The sequence below is a fragment of the Leptonychotes weddellii genome, chromosome 5 (genome assembly GCF_054177405.1).
Source record: "Leptonychotes weddellii isolate Sample4059 chromosome 5, ASM5417740v2, whole genome shotgun sequence".
Classification (NCBI taxonomy): domain Eukaryota; kingdom Metazoa; phylum Chordata; class Mammalia; order Carnivora; family Phocidae; genus Leptonychotes; species Leptonychotes weddellii.
In genome coordinates this window covers 13,084,003-13,098,914 of record NC_138373.1, presented here as the reverse complement: position 1 = coordinate 13,098,914, position 14,912 = coordinate 13,084,003, and the positions used below count along the sequence as shown (strand labels likewise).

Here is a 14,912-nt window from a genome sequence, read left to right as displayed (position 1 = left end):
CATTCTGGTTGTATACTCAGTATTACCAGTCAGCAATAGCTAGTCCCTTATTTCCAAATGCTCACCAAACCTGGCTGCCCGGGTATCTCTCCTTGCCCTGTACTCCGTGTGGCCGAAATGCCCCTTCCCTTCCCACTCTGAAAACACATGCTTCCTCCTGAATTCTCTCTCAGTTAATGCCATCAGCCCTCAACCCCATCAGGCCAACTAGAAACCCCAGCATCATCCTCAAAGCCCCCTCTCTTAAACCCCGGACACCTGAGCCCTCCCGGCTGACCACCTAGAAAAGTCCCTCGGACCCTGCTAGCAACTCCACGTTGCCAAGCTCAGGCTTCTCATCTTCTTGTAGACTCTGTGGTGAGGCCTCCCGGTGAGGGCTCTGCTTCTCACCTCTCAGCCACCCAGGTGCCAGATCCCTCAGTTTCAAAAGTCAATCTGATCCTGGGGCTCCTGGGTGGCTCAGTTGGTTAAGCGTCCAACTCTTGATTTGGGCTCAGGTCATGATCTCAGGGTCTTGGGATTGAGCCCCGCATTGGGCTCTGTGTTCAGCATGGAGTCTCCTTGTCCTTCTCCCTCTGGTGCTCCCCACCATTTGTGTTCTCTCTCTCTCAAATAAATACATAAAATCTTAAAAAAAAAAATCTGATCCTTTCTTTCTTTCTTTCTTTTTTAAAATTTATAACCACTGAGGGCTCCGTGGCCTGCAGCAGGAGTTTACAAACTAACTATAAAAGGCCAAAGTGGACTGTTTCAGGCCTTGGGGGCCAAACCATCCCTGTCACAACTTCTCAGTTTTATTTGTGTAGTACCAGAGCACTACCCAGTAGGCAGCAGACATAGACAGCGTGTAAATGATGCGTTCCAGAAACACTTTATTTTCAAAGCAGGTGGCGGGCCAGATTTGGCCACGGGCCATCATTTGCCAACGCGTGGTCTGCAGGGTACCGCTCGGATGGCTCCCCGGGGCCCTTTGTGATCTTGCCCTCGTGCGCTTCTTCCCCTCATCTCTCAATGTCAGAAGATTCTGGTATAACCCTGTCACAAGAGCTGGCTCTCTCATATGGAAGGATATCCATGGGTTTTCTGTAGGCTTGTAGATTGCTCTTGTCATTCTCTCCTGTGACTATCCCATCTCCTCTCTGTCTCTCCAACTAGAACATAAGCTTCTTATAGCTTGGAAAGTTTCTTTTGCTACCTAACTATTCTAGCACGGCATATGGCATGCAGTAAGTAAACAGCAACTCTTCAGTGAATGAACGGCTGTATTAATCATGTCTAAATATTCATTTGTCTTTCACAGAGCAGATGGAGATTCTTCTAGATCTCTTTTGTCATTGACTCAGTCCCTGTCCTATTAATTCCTCTGAATAAAGACCTTGAGGTTCCTATCTTGTGTTTTCTGGTGCACTTATGTTGGTGTTCAATAATTACCTTGCTGAATCGCATGTCTCCAGTTTTGCCATTTCTCAATGATGTGTATCAACAAAACGCATCTTGCTCATTAATAGAGCTATCGCTTCTTGTGCTTAAAGCCCACATTCTTCCTAAAGACACATTTCTGTGGAGACTAGACAGATTTCGCATCTAACAGGGGTTGAGGTAGGAAAAACCGTTGTTCTTCATTACCAATTCGGAGTTTGCAAATTAGCGCCGTGAATTTCAGCCGATTCTTCAAGGCCAACGAATTCATTAGCCAACGAAGATTGACTCTGGCTGGTGTCTGGTTTTCATCTGATGCACACTTTATTGGGGCGGCCTGCCTGATGAGTCTGTTCTGTATGATGGCCGTGCCTCTGCCGTTGTTTGTGCCCGAATTGGCCATGTCCCTGGGTGGGGGGGCGTCATGGAACTGAAGCCTGGTTCTTAGGGGGCACTGGGTTGGGAGGCCGGTGGTACCAGTGGTGTTTCTGATGGTTTTAAGAAGACACACTTGCTGGTGTAACGAGAAGTAAATGTCTTGGGCTCTAGAGCAGCTTGATTTCTAGTCCAGACCTTGCTTGGCTCCAGAATATCAGGGAGGAGAGGTGCAGATCCCTGTGGGAATGCAGACTTTGTTCTGGGAGATCCCATATGCAGAGAGCGGATTCCTTCTGCCAGAAGGTGTGTCGTATGACGCTACCTGTCATGGTCCACAAAATGGTGGTTGGCCGGGCTCTCGTCGCCATCACCGTGGCCCCTTCTGGAATCTGCAAAGGCCTCTTGCCGGTGGGCGAGTTGCCGTGCCAGTTTCTGATATGAGCATGAAACTAACTTAAAGACCAAAAGCACAGCACGCTTGTGTAACTCTGAAGCACCGGGGACTTTAGCCCAGAGAGGGGATAAATTCCAGCGAAAAGCACACCACGTTACGGGGTTGTTCCTGAAGCCTGATCTGTGGTCCTCACTTCCCAAGGATGTGGAGAGTGGCCAGGGCCCCTCCGTGTTGCCCGCAGGCTGCCTGTAGCCATAGGCAGGGGGATCCGGCCTGCTTCTGTGTCTCTGCTGGTTTTATGGGCATATTTCTCACACCCTGTTCTGCTATTAAAAATAAAAATAAAATGAGGCACACATCACATGTCTCCGGCTGCAAGACCCATTTCCTTCTAATAAGCTTCTCATTTGCCTGGGCGTTCCCTCCCCTGGAAAGATTAAATCTCCAGAGGCTCCCATTATGGATTTCTAGTTTTGTACTTTTTTTCCTCCCTCTCTGTTATTTTGAAAGAAAATGAAGTTAGTGAGCTTTGTCTGCACACACACACACACACACACATTCACACTCTCTCTGTCTCTCTCTCTACTTGGGAGCCAGGATCAGAAATTCTGGGCAAACAGCGAAGTGCAGCTTTGTCCCACTTACCTGGGGGCCGCAGAAAACAGAACTCTGAGCTGGTTTTTACCTGTGCTGTGCTGTTTTGGGCTGGAGCAGGGCTGGCCTGCTTACTTACTGCAGACGGCAAACTATGGGGGTGTGAAGCCTCAAGGGATCACGTCCCTTCCCGGCAGGCCAGCTCTGTGATGGCCTCCGTCTGACTCCTGCAGCCCACGGGTGAGGTGGCTCTAGGAGTAGCCCGGGCAGTGAGGTGGGGGTCGGGAGGCACACCCATCAAGGCCTTTATTTCTAGGCCAAGTTCACACACATCCTCGATCAGGCCTCTCTGGGGTGTCCAGTGTAAGGATACAGCCTTGTTCATTTGTGAGATCTAGGGCATATGCAGGGGGATCACAGGAATGAGGCCAGACTCTGTCACCCTGTCAACAGAAGGGAATTGCCCTGTCGGAGTGATCGAAACAGCCAGGGAGCTCGGGATTGAGTCAGAGGGACGGCGAGTGGAGATGTGCCTCGGGAAAGGAGGACAAGGGGCCGAGCTCAGCGTGCAGCCGGTCATCCAGGTGGCCCACCTAAGACCCTGGCGCCTCTTCTTTGACTCCAGGCCAGGCCCCTGTCATCATCTGACATTTCCTACTATTGCATGGTATATGCCAGCTCTGAAGTAGAGCCCCATTAGAGAGGCTAGAAGGAGAGCCAACCCAACTCGTTTTTCAGATGGGGGCCATCGAGGCTGAGGGAGAAGCCTGCCCTGGGTGTAGGTAGGGCCAGACTGACTTCCTTGTGGGCTGACTCCCACCTCGGGAGACCCTGCATCTGCATCCGCCTGCCCTCGGCATCTGGGCTCAGGCCATGTGAGGCCAGGGTCTCCGCCCCACTGTCCTTGAGTGTTGTGTGCCATGACCTCATGCTGAGCAGTGACTCTAAGCTCTTTCCGGGCCACCTGGGACTTGGTAGGAAAACATATGTCTGCCTGAGGGAATCTTGGGCATGTTTCATGGGCGAGAAAAGCCTAAAAGTGCAGACAAACCCCTTGATTCAGAATTTGGACCAGACTGAAATTATTTCTTTATCCTCAATGGAAAAAAGAGGGGTGTTTGAACAGTAGATTAATAGGGTATGAAAGAGAACACAGGCTTCCTGTTCTTCTCTTAAACACTTTAACAATGTCCACAGATCCCCAGAAAAGGTCTGGAAGGACCTTGGGGATCCTCGTGGCCAACCCAGCTCATTTTACACATGAACAATCTGAGGCCTCAGGGTTTGGCTGCGGACCTAATTAGCTAATGCGCCTGGCCAGGAGCCTAGGGTCCCAGCTCACAGGCTGGTCTTCTGTCTGCTGGAGCCCACACTTATTCTCAGAAAGCACTGAACGTGCAGAATTAGTACTGATAGTGAATTTGCTACTAATACACGAGCCCTACCTATTGAGACCCATCATCCATTGAACAGCGGTCTGTGTAATGCCTCCTTCAAAGTGTCAGTGGGAATACAAAGATGAATTAAGTGTATGAAGAGGTGATTTCTGATACATGTAAGATACATACAAGACACATACAATGATACATACAAGAGATGTATGATTTCTGCACCAACCATCGTGTCTTTAGATGGGATGGGCTGACGTCATGAGAAAGGAACGAACGAACCACTGAACAGGAGCAGAGAGGGAGAGACACTGGCCATGGTGGGCAAAGACATTTTTGTGGAACCCACGGTTCCTGACTCAGCCTTGAAGGACCGACAGGATTTGGGCAGCTAAAGAGGAAGGCAAGGCATTCCAGGTGGAAATCCTGGGATGGGAGAGGGCAGCAGTCTGAAAATCGGGCCCCAGAGGTATCAGGTCCTCAACCTTGGAACTTGTAAATATTTCCTTGGGGGGAAAAAAAAAGGCTTTTGCAGATGTTAAGCTGAGGGTCTTGAGATGGGGAGCTTCTCCTGTGTTATCTGGGTGGGTCCTAAATGCCATCACAAGTGTCCTTAGAAGTGGAAGGCAGAGGAACATCACAGACAGAAGAGGAAAAGTGGGGTGCCTGGGTGGCTCAGTCGGTTAGGCGTCTGCCTTAAGCTCGGGTCCTGATCCCAGGGTCCTGGGATCGAGCCCTGCATCAGGCTCCTTGCTCGGTGGGAAGCCTGCTTCTCTCTCTCCCTCTGCCTGCCACTCCCCCTGCTTGTGCTCTCTCTCTCTATCAAATAAATAAAATCTTTATTAAAAAAAAAAAGAGGAAAAGGTGATGTGGCCACAGAGGCAGGGATTGGAGGGACCTGGCCACAAACCAAGGAATGCCGGCAGCCACCCAAAGCTGGAAGAGGCAAGGGACAGATTCTGCCCTAGGAGAGCACAGCCCTGTCCCCAACTTGATTTTGGTCCAGTGATCCTGATTTCGTACCTCGGCTTCCAGATTGTGAGAGAAGAAATTTCTGTTGTTGGGCGCCTGGGTGGCTCAGTCGGTTACGTGTCTGCCTTGGGCTCAGGTCATGATCTGGGATCGAGCCCCATGTCGGGCTCCCTGCTCCACAGGGGTTCTGCTTCTCCCTCTCCCTCTGCTGCTCCCCCTGCTTGTGCTCTCTCTCTCTCTCCATCAAATAAATAACATCTTAAAAAAATAAAAGAAATTTCTGTTGTTTTTAGCCACAATGTTTGTAGTGATTTGTTACAACAGCCCCGGGAAATTCATACAAATGGGAAGGGGCCAGAGCTTGTTTGGGTAAGGGTGTGGTTCCAGGTGTTGCCCAGGAGCATAGTCAGCTTTTTCGAGAAGCAGTAGGTAAACGGGTTAGGGCCAGTGTCGATGAAAAGTCAAAGCTAGCCAAGTCTGGTGCTCAGACACCATTGATGAACCTGTCATTTTCAGACTCTGATCTCGAATTCTCCATGCCATGCCTCGTGGCGGTGTGATGTGTTAATGCTCAGCCAACCCAGGACCGACAGGCCACGGGGGCTCTGGAGGGAGGGGTTCTGGGCCAAATGCAGAACAACTCAGGCTGGGGTCAGAGGATGGGCGATCACCTGCTGAGTGGGATGGCCTTGTTGATATCAGATCCTCTGCTGGCCTGGAGAGAATGTGATTAAAGATGCCTTTTTTGGGCTTTTATGACAGTCTTATTGATCTGAGGTTGTGTATAGCCGTAAAATAGCTGTAAATTAGAGGATGAAATAAAAACAGCAGGATAGTAACTCCTGTCTTCCTACGGGGTTAAAAAAAGCCTTCTGCCCAGCTCCACCTGCAGCAGGGGGCTGATACACGAGCCTGCAGAGGGGAATCTTGTTCTTGTTTCTGCAGACGAAGTGCCCGGGTTAAGAGGCAACCCTGTCCTCAAGGCTGAAACCTAACCTGCTCGTTCCTGCCCAGGAAGTGTCCTCAGCGAACACAGGTCTCCGCTGGGACCACCGTCGAATTGTGCGGCGACTGTGGTGTTTTAAGGATGCTTGGGGCTGGTTTTCTTTTTTCCTTTACCCCTTTTCTTCCTTTCCTTGTTTTTCATTCCTCTTTCTTTCTTTTGTTCCTCTTTTGGCCGCTCTTTTATCTGATTAAAGGGTTCTGACATATCAGTATTTGTAAGGCCGTTAGGAGTGTTCAGTAGAGGATCACTGGTAATTTCAATGCAACAGACCAAGCCATGTGACCATCGGACTTTGTTTGCTTTCCCCTTGTAGAGATCCGAGAGGCCTTTCGGGTTCTGGACCGAGATGGGAATGGCTTCATCTCCAAGCAGGAGCTAGGAATGGCCATGCGTTCTTTGGGGTACATGCCGAGTGAGGTGGAGCTGGCCATCATCATGCAGCGCCTGGACATGGACGGTGAGCCCCGGGCGCACAGCGTGTCCCCCAGGATGAGCCCCGGCTCATCAGTGAGACCTTGGCTTTAAAGGGCCTTGCACTTGGGGTCAAAAGGCTTGGGGTCATGTCTTGGTTTACATTTGAGGGCTAGACCAAGGTTGTTCCAACAACACTCCGTGCAGTCCCTGGGGCCTGCAAAGGTGGTTCTGGGGCCACTGGAGGGAACAGGGTGAGGGAGGTGGTCTGGCCGCTGGAACAGCCACCACAGATCTTTCCTCCTCTCCTCCCTCTCCGTTCAATAGCTTTACGGAGATAGAGTGCACATGCCGTAAAACTCACCCATTTCAACAGTGTGATTCAATGGCGTTTAGTGGATTCACAAATTGGGGTAACCACGCTGTAATCAATTTTAGAGCATTGTCACCACTCCAAAAAGAAACGCGACCTTTCAGCTGCCACCTCGCATCTCTCTATCCCCCAAACCCTAGGCAACCACTAATCTACTTTCTGTTTCTGTGGATTTGCTCTCTGGACATTTCATATAAGATGGAATCCTACAATGTGTGGTCCTTTGCGACTGGCTGCTTTTACTTAGCATAATGTTTGCAAGGTTTATCCACATTATAGCATGTATTTGTACTTTTTTTTTTTTTATGGCCAAATCATATGCCATTGTATGGGTATAATAACAGTTTCTTTTCTCTCTCTTTCACTTAATGGGTTTCTATATACGACCTCACTGGGGAAAAGGGTTTCACTGTATTTTAAAAGTTCTAAAAAGTGACACATGACATCTTTAAGGTTCTTTCCTGTTCCAAAACCCTGAGGCTATCCCAAACCAGTTGTGACCCTCCTGACATTTAGATTCTGCCTTGGCTGAAGGTCCAAGAAAAAGCCTTCTTCTTCTTTTTTTTTTTTTTCAACACACACTTGCCCCCTCTGAAAAGCAGCTCAGTCCCAGGCCTCAGGGGGTCCAGAGTGGTGAGCATTGGGACTCTCAGGTAGAACATGAAGTATACAAGGAAAAAACAGGAAGCAGAGCATGGGGTCAGGAAGTCCCTTGGAGGAAAAGACTGTGGTAGGGAGATGTTTGCTTGGCCTGCAGCTGATTGGAAGAACCAGCTCTCTCCTGTTATCTCGCTGGAATTGCTGGAAGGATGATAATAAGGGTGACCATATGGTGAATGAACTCCAGCACCAGCCACCAAGTGCAGCTGTGGACATTTATTTTCTGGTTCAGGAAAGGGATGTTTCATCAGTGGTATAAGCAGTCCCAGCCTTGTCCTTACAACTCTGATTGATTGTGACTCACCATGTCTTTGCAGGACCGATTTGACCTTGCTTTATATTTAGCTGCTTGCTTTAGATATTTCTGAAAAGCTAGAGCAAAGCGCAAATCATATAGCAAAATCTGTTTTCCACTGACCCCCATCATCATTTCGGAGATACATTTCCAGAAAAGGTTTCCTCCTTAAAATAATAGAAATCTTAAGCTACACTTCCGTTTTTGGGACAAAGATTCTGTGCTTTTGATTCTCCGCCCACAACTCCTGTAACAAAACCTAGTCGAATGGACTACAAGCAAATGGAATTAGCAACATTTAATAAAAACGAGCCAGCCCTATTGTGGGTGAGTTACTCCTCTGAAATGGAAGGGTCTTCATCAAAGTCCATCCTACTTCTTTGCGTATTCACTCCTTGGGTCTCAGCTCTCACAGGGAGTTTTTACATTGTCGCAAATCCTCCCTGAGTCCATGAGGTCTTGGAGGCCCAGGGGATCTTGTGTGTCCCGGGTGTGCAAGGGACCCATCGGGACTTGGGCAGAGCTCCATATGGGGTTTAGTTTAAGAGCTTCCAAGTTTTGCCCATTTATTTACAACTTACATACTCAGCTACCAATGCCAAAGGCAGAACTTACCAGAACTTAAAAGGACTAAGCAGTTCTCTTGTAGAGAACTTCTATTCGTTCCTTTAACAAAAGATCGGGTTTAAAAAAAAAAAAAAAAGCTGAGGTCATCAGCTGCTTCACGGTGATGAAATCATGTCAAAACACGTTTCTTTACTTTTGAAGCGCAGCTTCTTTGAGGTTTTGTTTTGTTGCTTACAAAAGATTTAATGCAGCAACATGAAGACAGAGCAGTGATGTACGTAGAAGGAATTGCTCCAGCAGTTTATTAATTGCCTAAGTGTTAAAGAACTAAGTGAAGGATGCCCAGTCTGAGGCTGAAATGTGTGTATTTAAGAGTTCTGTGAATGAGGCTGGTAAGTGGGATTTCTGGGGTACTGCATTCTGGATATGGGTGGACTGTGTCTCATGTCCTTTGCTTAATGGGCCTTTTGAGCTTCTGTTAAAAAAAAAATAGGTCCTAATTATATCCTTCCTTTCTAGCTTCTGTAACTGGGGGTTCTCCACAGAGATTTGGCCTTACTGAATTAAGCTATTCTTTGGCATGAAACTTGTGGAATGGCAGACATTTTTATGGGGACACTGCTCAAAAAATGGGGTGTTTGGGCTGGAGCTTGGGATTCCTAGCCGTAGGCTGACGGTGCCTCCGGGCTCGCAGTCCCTGGTGTCCGGGGGACAGCAGGAGATGGGGCAGTGCCTCTGTCCACCCCAGCTGGCTGTGATTAGGAGCAGGTCTGGCCCACACACCGACCTTCTCTTTCTGGGGTCCCTGCCAGTTTGCCCGACGGTGAGGTCATCCCTTTGGCACAAGGGATATAGGCTGAGTGTGTCTGTGCAACTGAAGTTGACACATGAGGCTTTCATTAGGTGGTTCCTTGGGAGTGGGGTGCCTTGCTGCCTAAGCATGTAATAGTAACCTGCCTGGATTAGGGAGCTCGGCGGGATTTCCTGGACACGGAGCCTGCAGGAGCCAGACAGTTCCAGTCTGTGTGTGGAGCTGGTTTTCCAGAGGACACAGTGCGAGGCAGGCTGTAGAGTCTGGGATTGCTCTCTTGGCCTGTGGCCAATTTGCCTTAAGTGCTGGGACTCTGTGTGTGTGTGTGCATGTGTGTGCTCGTGCATGCACACACACAAACACACGTGCGCTGATGGGCAGATCTGCTCCGAGTTAAATAAACAGAAAGCCAGAATTTGTGCCCAAGGCCCATTGCTTCCTCTTTGGCCCTTGGCGGCAAAGGTTCTTTCTTGTAACTTTTAACTCAATTGCACACCGCCTGGTGCTCGCGGTTCTTCTCCCCTTTCCAGCCTCTGCAGCTGAGGTGACTTATGCCCTAGCACCAGGAGGGAGCCGGGATTCGCCTTTCCTGGGTGCTTTTTGCCAGGATCTCACCTTCAGCCCAGAATCTGGAAGCCCGCAGCCTCCTCCATCAGGCTCGTCGGGAATTGACTTTACTCCAATGCATCGCGGTCCTAGTTAGGTACGATCCTTGGAAGAATGGATAAAATAGCCACCCAAAAAAGTGTCTGCGAAGCTGACATCTTTCAGAGAAGTGGGTTGAGAAAGGCTGCTTGCAAAGGACTGTGGGCTCTGCCACGTCCCGTCCGCTCCCCTCACCTCTATGTTTCCCACAGCAGCCCCGGGGCCCCCCAGCGCTTCCAGCCTCCTTCGCTGGGGAATAAGACCTTGGGAACTTCAAGACCCAACAGCTATTTTTGACTGCTTTCCAGCTTTTAATAGTTTCACCAACCACACCACTGTCGCCATCTGGAATGAATGCAGCTAGCTTTGCAAATAGTTTCCCAAAACACTCAAACCAGGAGACATTCTCAGCAGCTCGTGGCTTTTGCGAGGGCCCCAGTGGCAGGTGCTCATGCTATCCTCTCCCCCTACAAGCGCCCCTCAGGGCTCCCGCACTTACCCAGCAGACGTCCCTCATTGAAACAAAGGCAGATCCTGCCTTCTTCCTTCTCAAATTCCTTTCTGCCCCTCAAAGGTGCAGAATCTCGTGAGATCCTAGCAAATGTGGGGTTTCTAAATGACTTCCTGCCTCTGAACAGGTTCATGTTTGTTTTCAGGCCCACCTCCGTGTCGAGAGTGAGTTGGACTCCGGTTTAGTTCGATTTTTAAAAGGATTTATCTGGCGGCCGCTGTGTGTGAACTTGCTCGTTTCCATGTTCGGCAAGATTCACTTTTGGCTCGTTTTGAGACAAGCCACTGATCCGCAAAGAACAAAACTGTGGCCAGAGACACAAGGGAGAGTTAGCAATGTCCTTGCTGTCAGCCACCTGTTCATTATAGGGATATCCTTTGCTGATGCATCCCGATTGGGACCTCTCTGTTATCATTCGTGACCTCCTAGAAGACAAAAAGTACCAGCTTAATTCAGAGGAGCGCTCACTTCTGCCCCACATTCGTCCACATCCGGGTCCTGATTGGGAGGCTCTGGGACAGCCATCGGTCTGTTTTGGGAGCTGGGATGCAGGCTTCTTTCCCGAGTGTGAGGGAAGATGCTTGTCCACAAGCTGCATGAATGGAAACGCCTGGTATGAGGTGGAAGCTGTTGGGGCCATAAGCAGAGGGTCCCAAACCTGGTGCACGTCAGACCACACCCAGGGGGTGTGCTTAAAACAAAAAAAACCAGAGCAGTAGAATCAGAAACCACAGGGTGGGGCCTGGAAGCATGAATTCTGTAACAATCTCATCAAGTTACGGACAGCAGTGTGTCCATTGATGTAACTGGGGGACCTTTGGCTGAAAGAAAAATCTAAAGCTTGAGAGAAGTCTTCAAGCCTGTGGATATTTGTATGAGCAAGAAGGTCTGAGTAAGAAGTAAATGCCTGTAAGGCAGAGAAGGAGCTTTTCCTTTGGGAATTTGATGAAGCAAGAGGACAGTCGGTGGTCATTCAGCCCTGCCTGAAAGCAAAGAGGCCCTCCCAGACAGCTCACACCTACATAGATGCCCCAGCTTTCTCCCTCCTCCATCTCTGGGACCTGCAGAATAGGCATCACCTCGGAGTTTGCTTAAAATGCATCACCTCAGAGTTTGGTTAAAATCCACCCCAGACCTGCTGATTCTGAGCCTGCATTTTTTTTTTTTTTTTTAAGATTTTATTTATTTGTCTGAGAGCGAGAGAGAGAGAGCACAAGCAGGGGGAGCAGCAGAGGGAGAGAGAGAGAAGCAGACTCCCCACTAAGCAGGGAGCCGGATGTGGGACTTGATCCCAGGACCAAATAAATCTGAGCCTGCATTTTAATAAAAGTCCCAGGTGGTCCATAGATATGGGGAAATTTGAGGAGTGCTAGTCTAGGGCACACTTTGAAAAGGAGGAAGCCAACCCAACCATGTTTCCTCATTTGAGAATCTCTTCACAGAGTGCAGCCCCTCCCTAGTCTCCTCCCAGAAACTCAATGTGCAGGGATTTGAAATTCACAAAGCCCAAGTCCTGTTGGAGGTCAGTTACAGGGATGTATCCAAATATTTGCATTTGTGAATAAGCATAAATAGCATTAAACTAATACACATTTCACTCTGTGTTAGTGAATTATTGCTGAATTTACTTTGATCTTGCTGTGCTAAGTCTTAACTGGGTGATGATAATAATGACCAACATTTATGTCATGCTCACCATGCCCCCAATAACAGTAGAATAGTGGTAATACTCGCTAATACGTGCAGAGTCTTCACCATGGGCCACACTCTGTTCAGGCACTTTATTTATTAACTTATTTGTCCTCATATCAGCCATAAGTACTGAGTAGTCTGATTCTCATTTCGTAGGTGAGAAAAATGAACTACAGAGGTTTCACGTTACTTGCCCAGTTCACGCTGCTTGTAAGAGCCATATGAATCTAAGATCTTAACCACATATCTTTTTTTATTTTTATTTTTAAAAGATTTTATTTATTTATTTGATAGAGAGACAGAGAGAGCCCACATAGGCAGAGGAAGAAGCAGGCTCCCCGGTGAGCAGGGAGCCTGATGTGGGGCTCGATCCCAGGACCTTGGGATCATGACCTGAGCTGAAGGCAGACGCTTAACTGACTGAGCCACCCCGTTTGCCCCCTTAACTACATATTTTGTAGATACATTCTTCTTTTTGTGATTTTAGTAGGTACAGGTCACTTACAGTGACAACAGGACATTGAAGCAGTGACCGAACAGAGCACACATATACATGCACATACTTGAGAGTCATGACATCACCTAGGTATTTTAAACCTATATGTGAATATATTGGTTACCAATTCCTGCTCCAGATCGTCTCCTGCTGTCACCTTTGGCTGGATGATAAAATCCAGCCACTCCTCAGGTTACACTTGTATGAGTCAAGCCTGACCCTAGAACAAAGTCTGTGAATTAAGATGGTGTCTTTGGGTTTCTCGTTGCTTTAACGAGGGGAATCGTATTTAGGTCCTCTTGGGATATATAGTGGTGGTGGATGTTCATGAAAAATCTACTCCAGCGTTCCCATCTCCCGAAACAATTCCTTCTGTGTTAACCCAGGAAAAGTCCACCATCTTAATCTTATTGACAGTTGGCCACACTGAATCCCAAGTTTCAGCTAAGACCGAACTGTTTGAGTCACTTCTAGCTACTCAAGCCAGCATTCATAATAAAAACAATTTCTGGTATGAGTACCCATTTCAGTAAGAGCCTCCTCAGCCGATATTATATTCTCTCTCCCTTGTTTTTGTTTTTTTTTTAAAGATTTATTTATTTGAGAGAGCGAGAATGAGAGAGAGAGAGAGTACATGAGAGGGGGGAGGGTCAGAGGGAGAAGCAGGCTCCTCGCCGAGCAGGGAGCCCGATGCGGGACTCGATCCCAGGACTCCGGGATCATGACCTGAGCCGAAGGCAGTCGCTTAACCAACTGAGCCACCCAGGCGCCCATCTCTCCCTTGTTTTAACACCCTGGAATCCATGGCTACACCTGTACCCTGGGGTTACACTGATAGAAATTAGCAGCATCTCACCTCTCTGCGTTCTCCCATAGCAGACTTGAAACTCCTGGGATGTCCTGATCTGATCATAATCATGGGTGTAAAGGCAGCAAAATGTGGTGGGAGTAGATCTTGAAAATAGGCAGCCCCTTTCAAAGAAGCTGCCTCAGCTATTTCTTCCAGGTCTTCAAGCTGGTCTTGGCTGAGCTCAGGGAGATATCAGAGAGGGAGTGAGGGAGAGTCGGGCATTCTGTTTTCTGAGTTCACCCAGAAGTCCCGCTTCCAAGTCATCGGTCCCACTCCTTTCCAATCAGTGTGCTAAATTTTATATCAGAGATCTGGGGAGTCTGTGACCTCAATTTACCACTCTGCAGACCACACAATTAAACTTGGGGCCTTCCCTGCAGTTACAGGAAGTGAGTGATAATTTGGGGCCAACCTGAAAACACCCTTGTTCTCTGTGACCAGAGCTGAGAGTTTCATGGCCTGAGTTTGTCTGTCCATCTGTCCTTCCTTCCTTCCTTCTTTACTTCCTTCTTTCCTTCCTTTCCATCCTCCCTTCCTTTTTTTAAAGATTTTATTTCTTTATGAGGGAGATAGAACAAGCAGGAGTGGGGAGAAAGGGGCGAGGGAGAAGCAGACTCTCCGCTGAGCAGGGAGCCCAATACTGGGCTCGATCCCAGGATCCTGGGACCATGACCTGAGCTGAAGGCAGGTGTTTAATCAACTGAGCCATCCAGGCGCCCCTTGTTTTTTCTTTCAAGGGCACTCAGAAGCAACTATCCACCCCCCCAGTCCTTGTAGTCATTGTTGCTAAAGTAAAGGTCAAACATTGGAGCTACATGGGTCTTTAGAAACCTTGCTTTTGATAATTATTTTATCCAAAAGAAACCCCAGGTGACATTTAATTAATTATGATGCCAGTCATGCCAAGGATACCAGTATCCCATTTTTCACTGGCAAGAAGGTCAACACTTCTATTCTTAAAGAACAGTGACAAGCAAACCACTTTTTTGTGGTTTGCTCCTGGTGGTTTGCTCCTGGTACCCCACACTGTATCATGAAAACAGAAACCATGCTGGATTCCTAGAAGCAAGAGTATTATCTGAAGCGCAAGAACCTGCTTACAATCCTTCATACATAATAGCTCTCAGGCTAGGTTTACCAAAACGAATACGTGAGAGGGCCTGTCTCAGGACACCCTGACCAGTATAGAGTATTATTTAACAAGTCATTGCTTATATGATTGATGAAAAATGGCGGTTCATTTTACTCTTTTTGTTTTATCTCGTGAGATGATATATTTTTTCATAGGTTGATTGGGTTTTTCCTTTTGAGGATTGCCTGTTTTTAGGGGGGGGGAGTGGAATCTGTTTCAGTAAGGAGAGGCTAATTTATGTGGCCATAATAAATAAATCCCCCAAATACCAATGGCTTCATGTCACAAAATAAAATTATCACTCACGGGATATGTCCA

At 48.1% G+C, this 14,912-nt stretch overlaps 1 protein-coding gene across 2 annotated transcripts in view; it reads left to right on the top strand.

Annotated features, from left to right (window-relative positions):
- CALN1 (calneuron 1) overlaps positions 1-14,912 on the top strand; it is a 383,725-nt gene that overhangs the window by 160,026 nt on the left and 208,787 nt on the right. For both annotated transcript variants that reach the window (XM_081819640.1, XM_081819639.1), the window contains one exon: positions 6,465-6,608. In XM_081819640.1, coding sequence (XP_081675766.1) covers positions 6,465-6,608 — 144 coding nt within the window. The remainder of the gene's footprint in view (positions 1-6,464; positions 6,609-14,912) is intronic.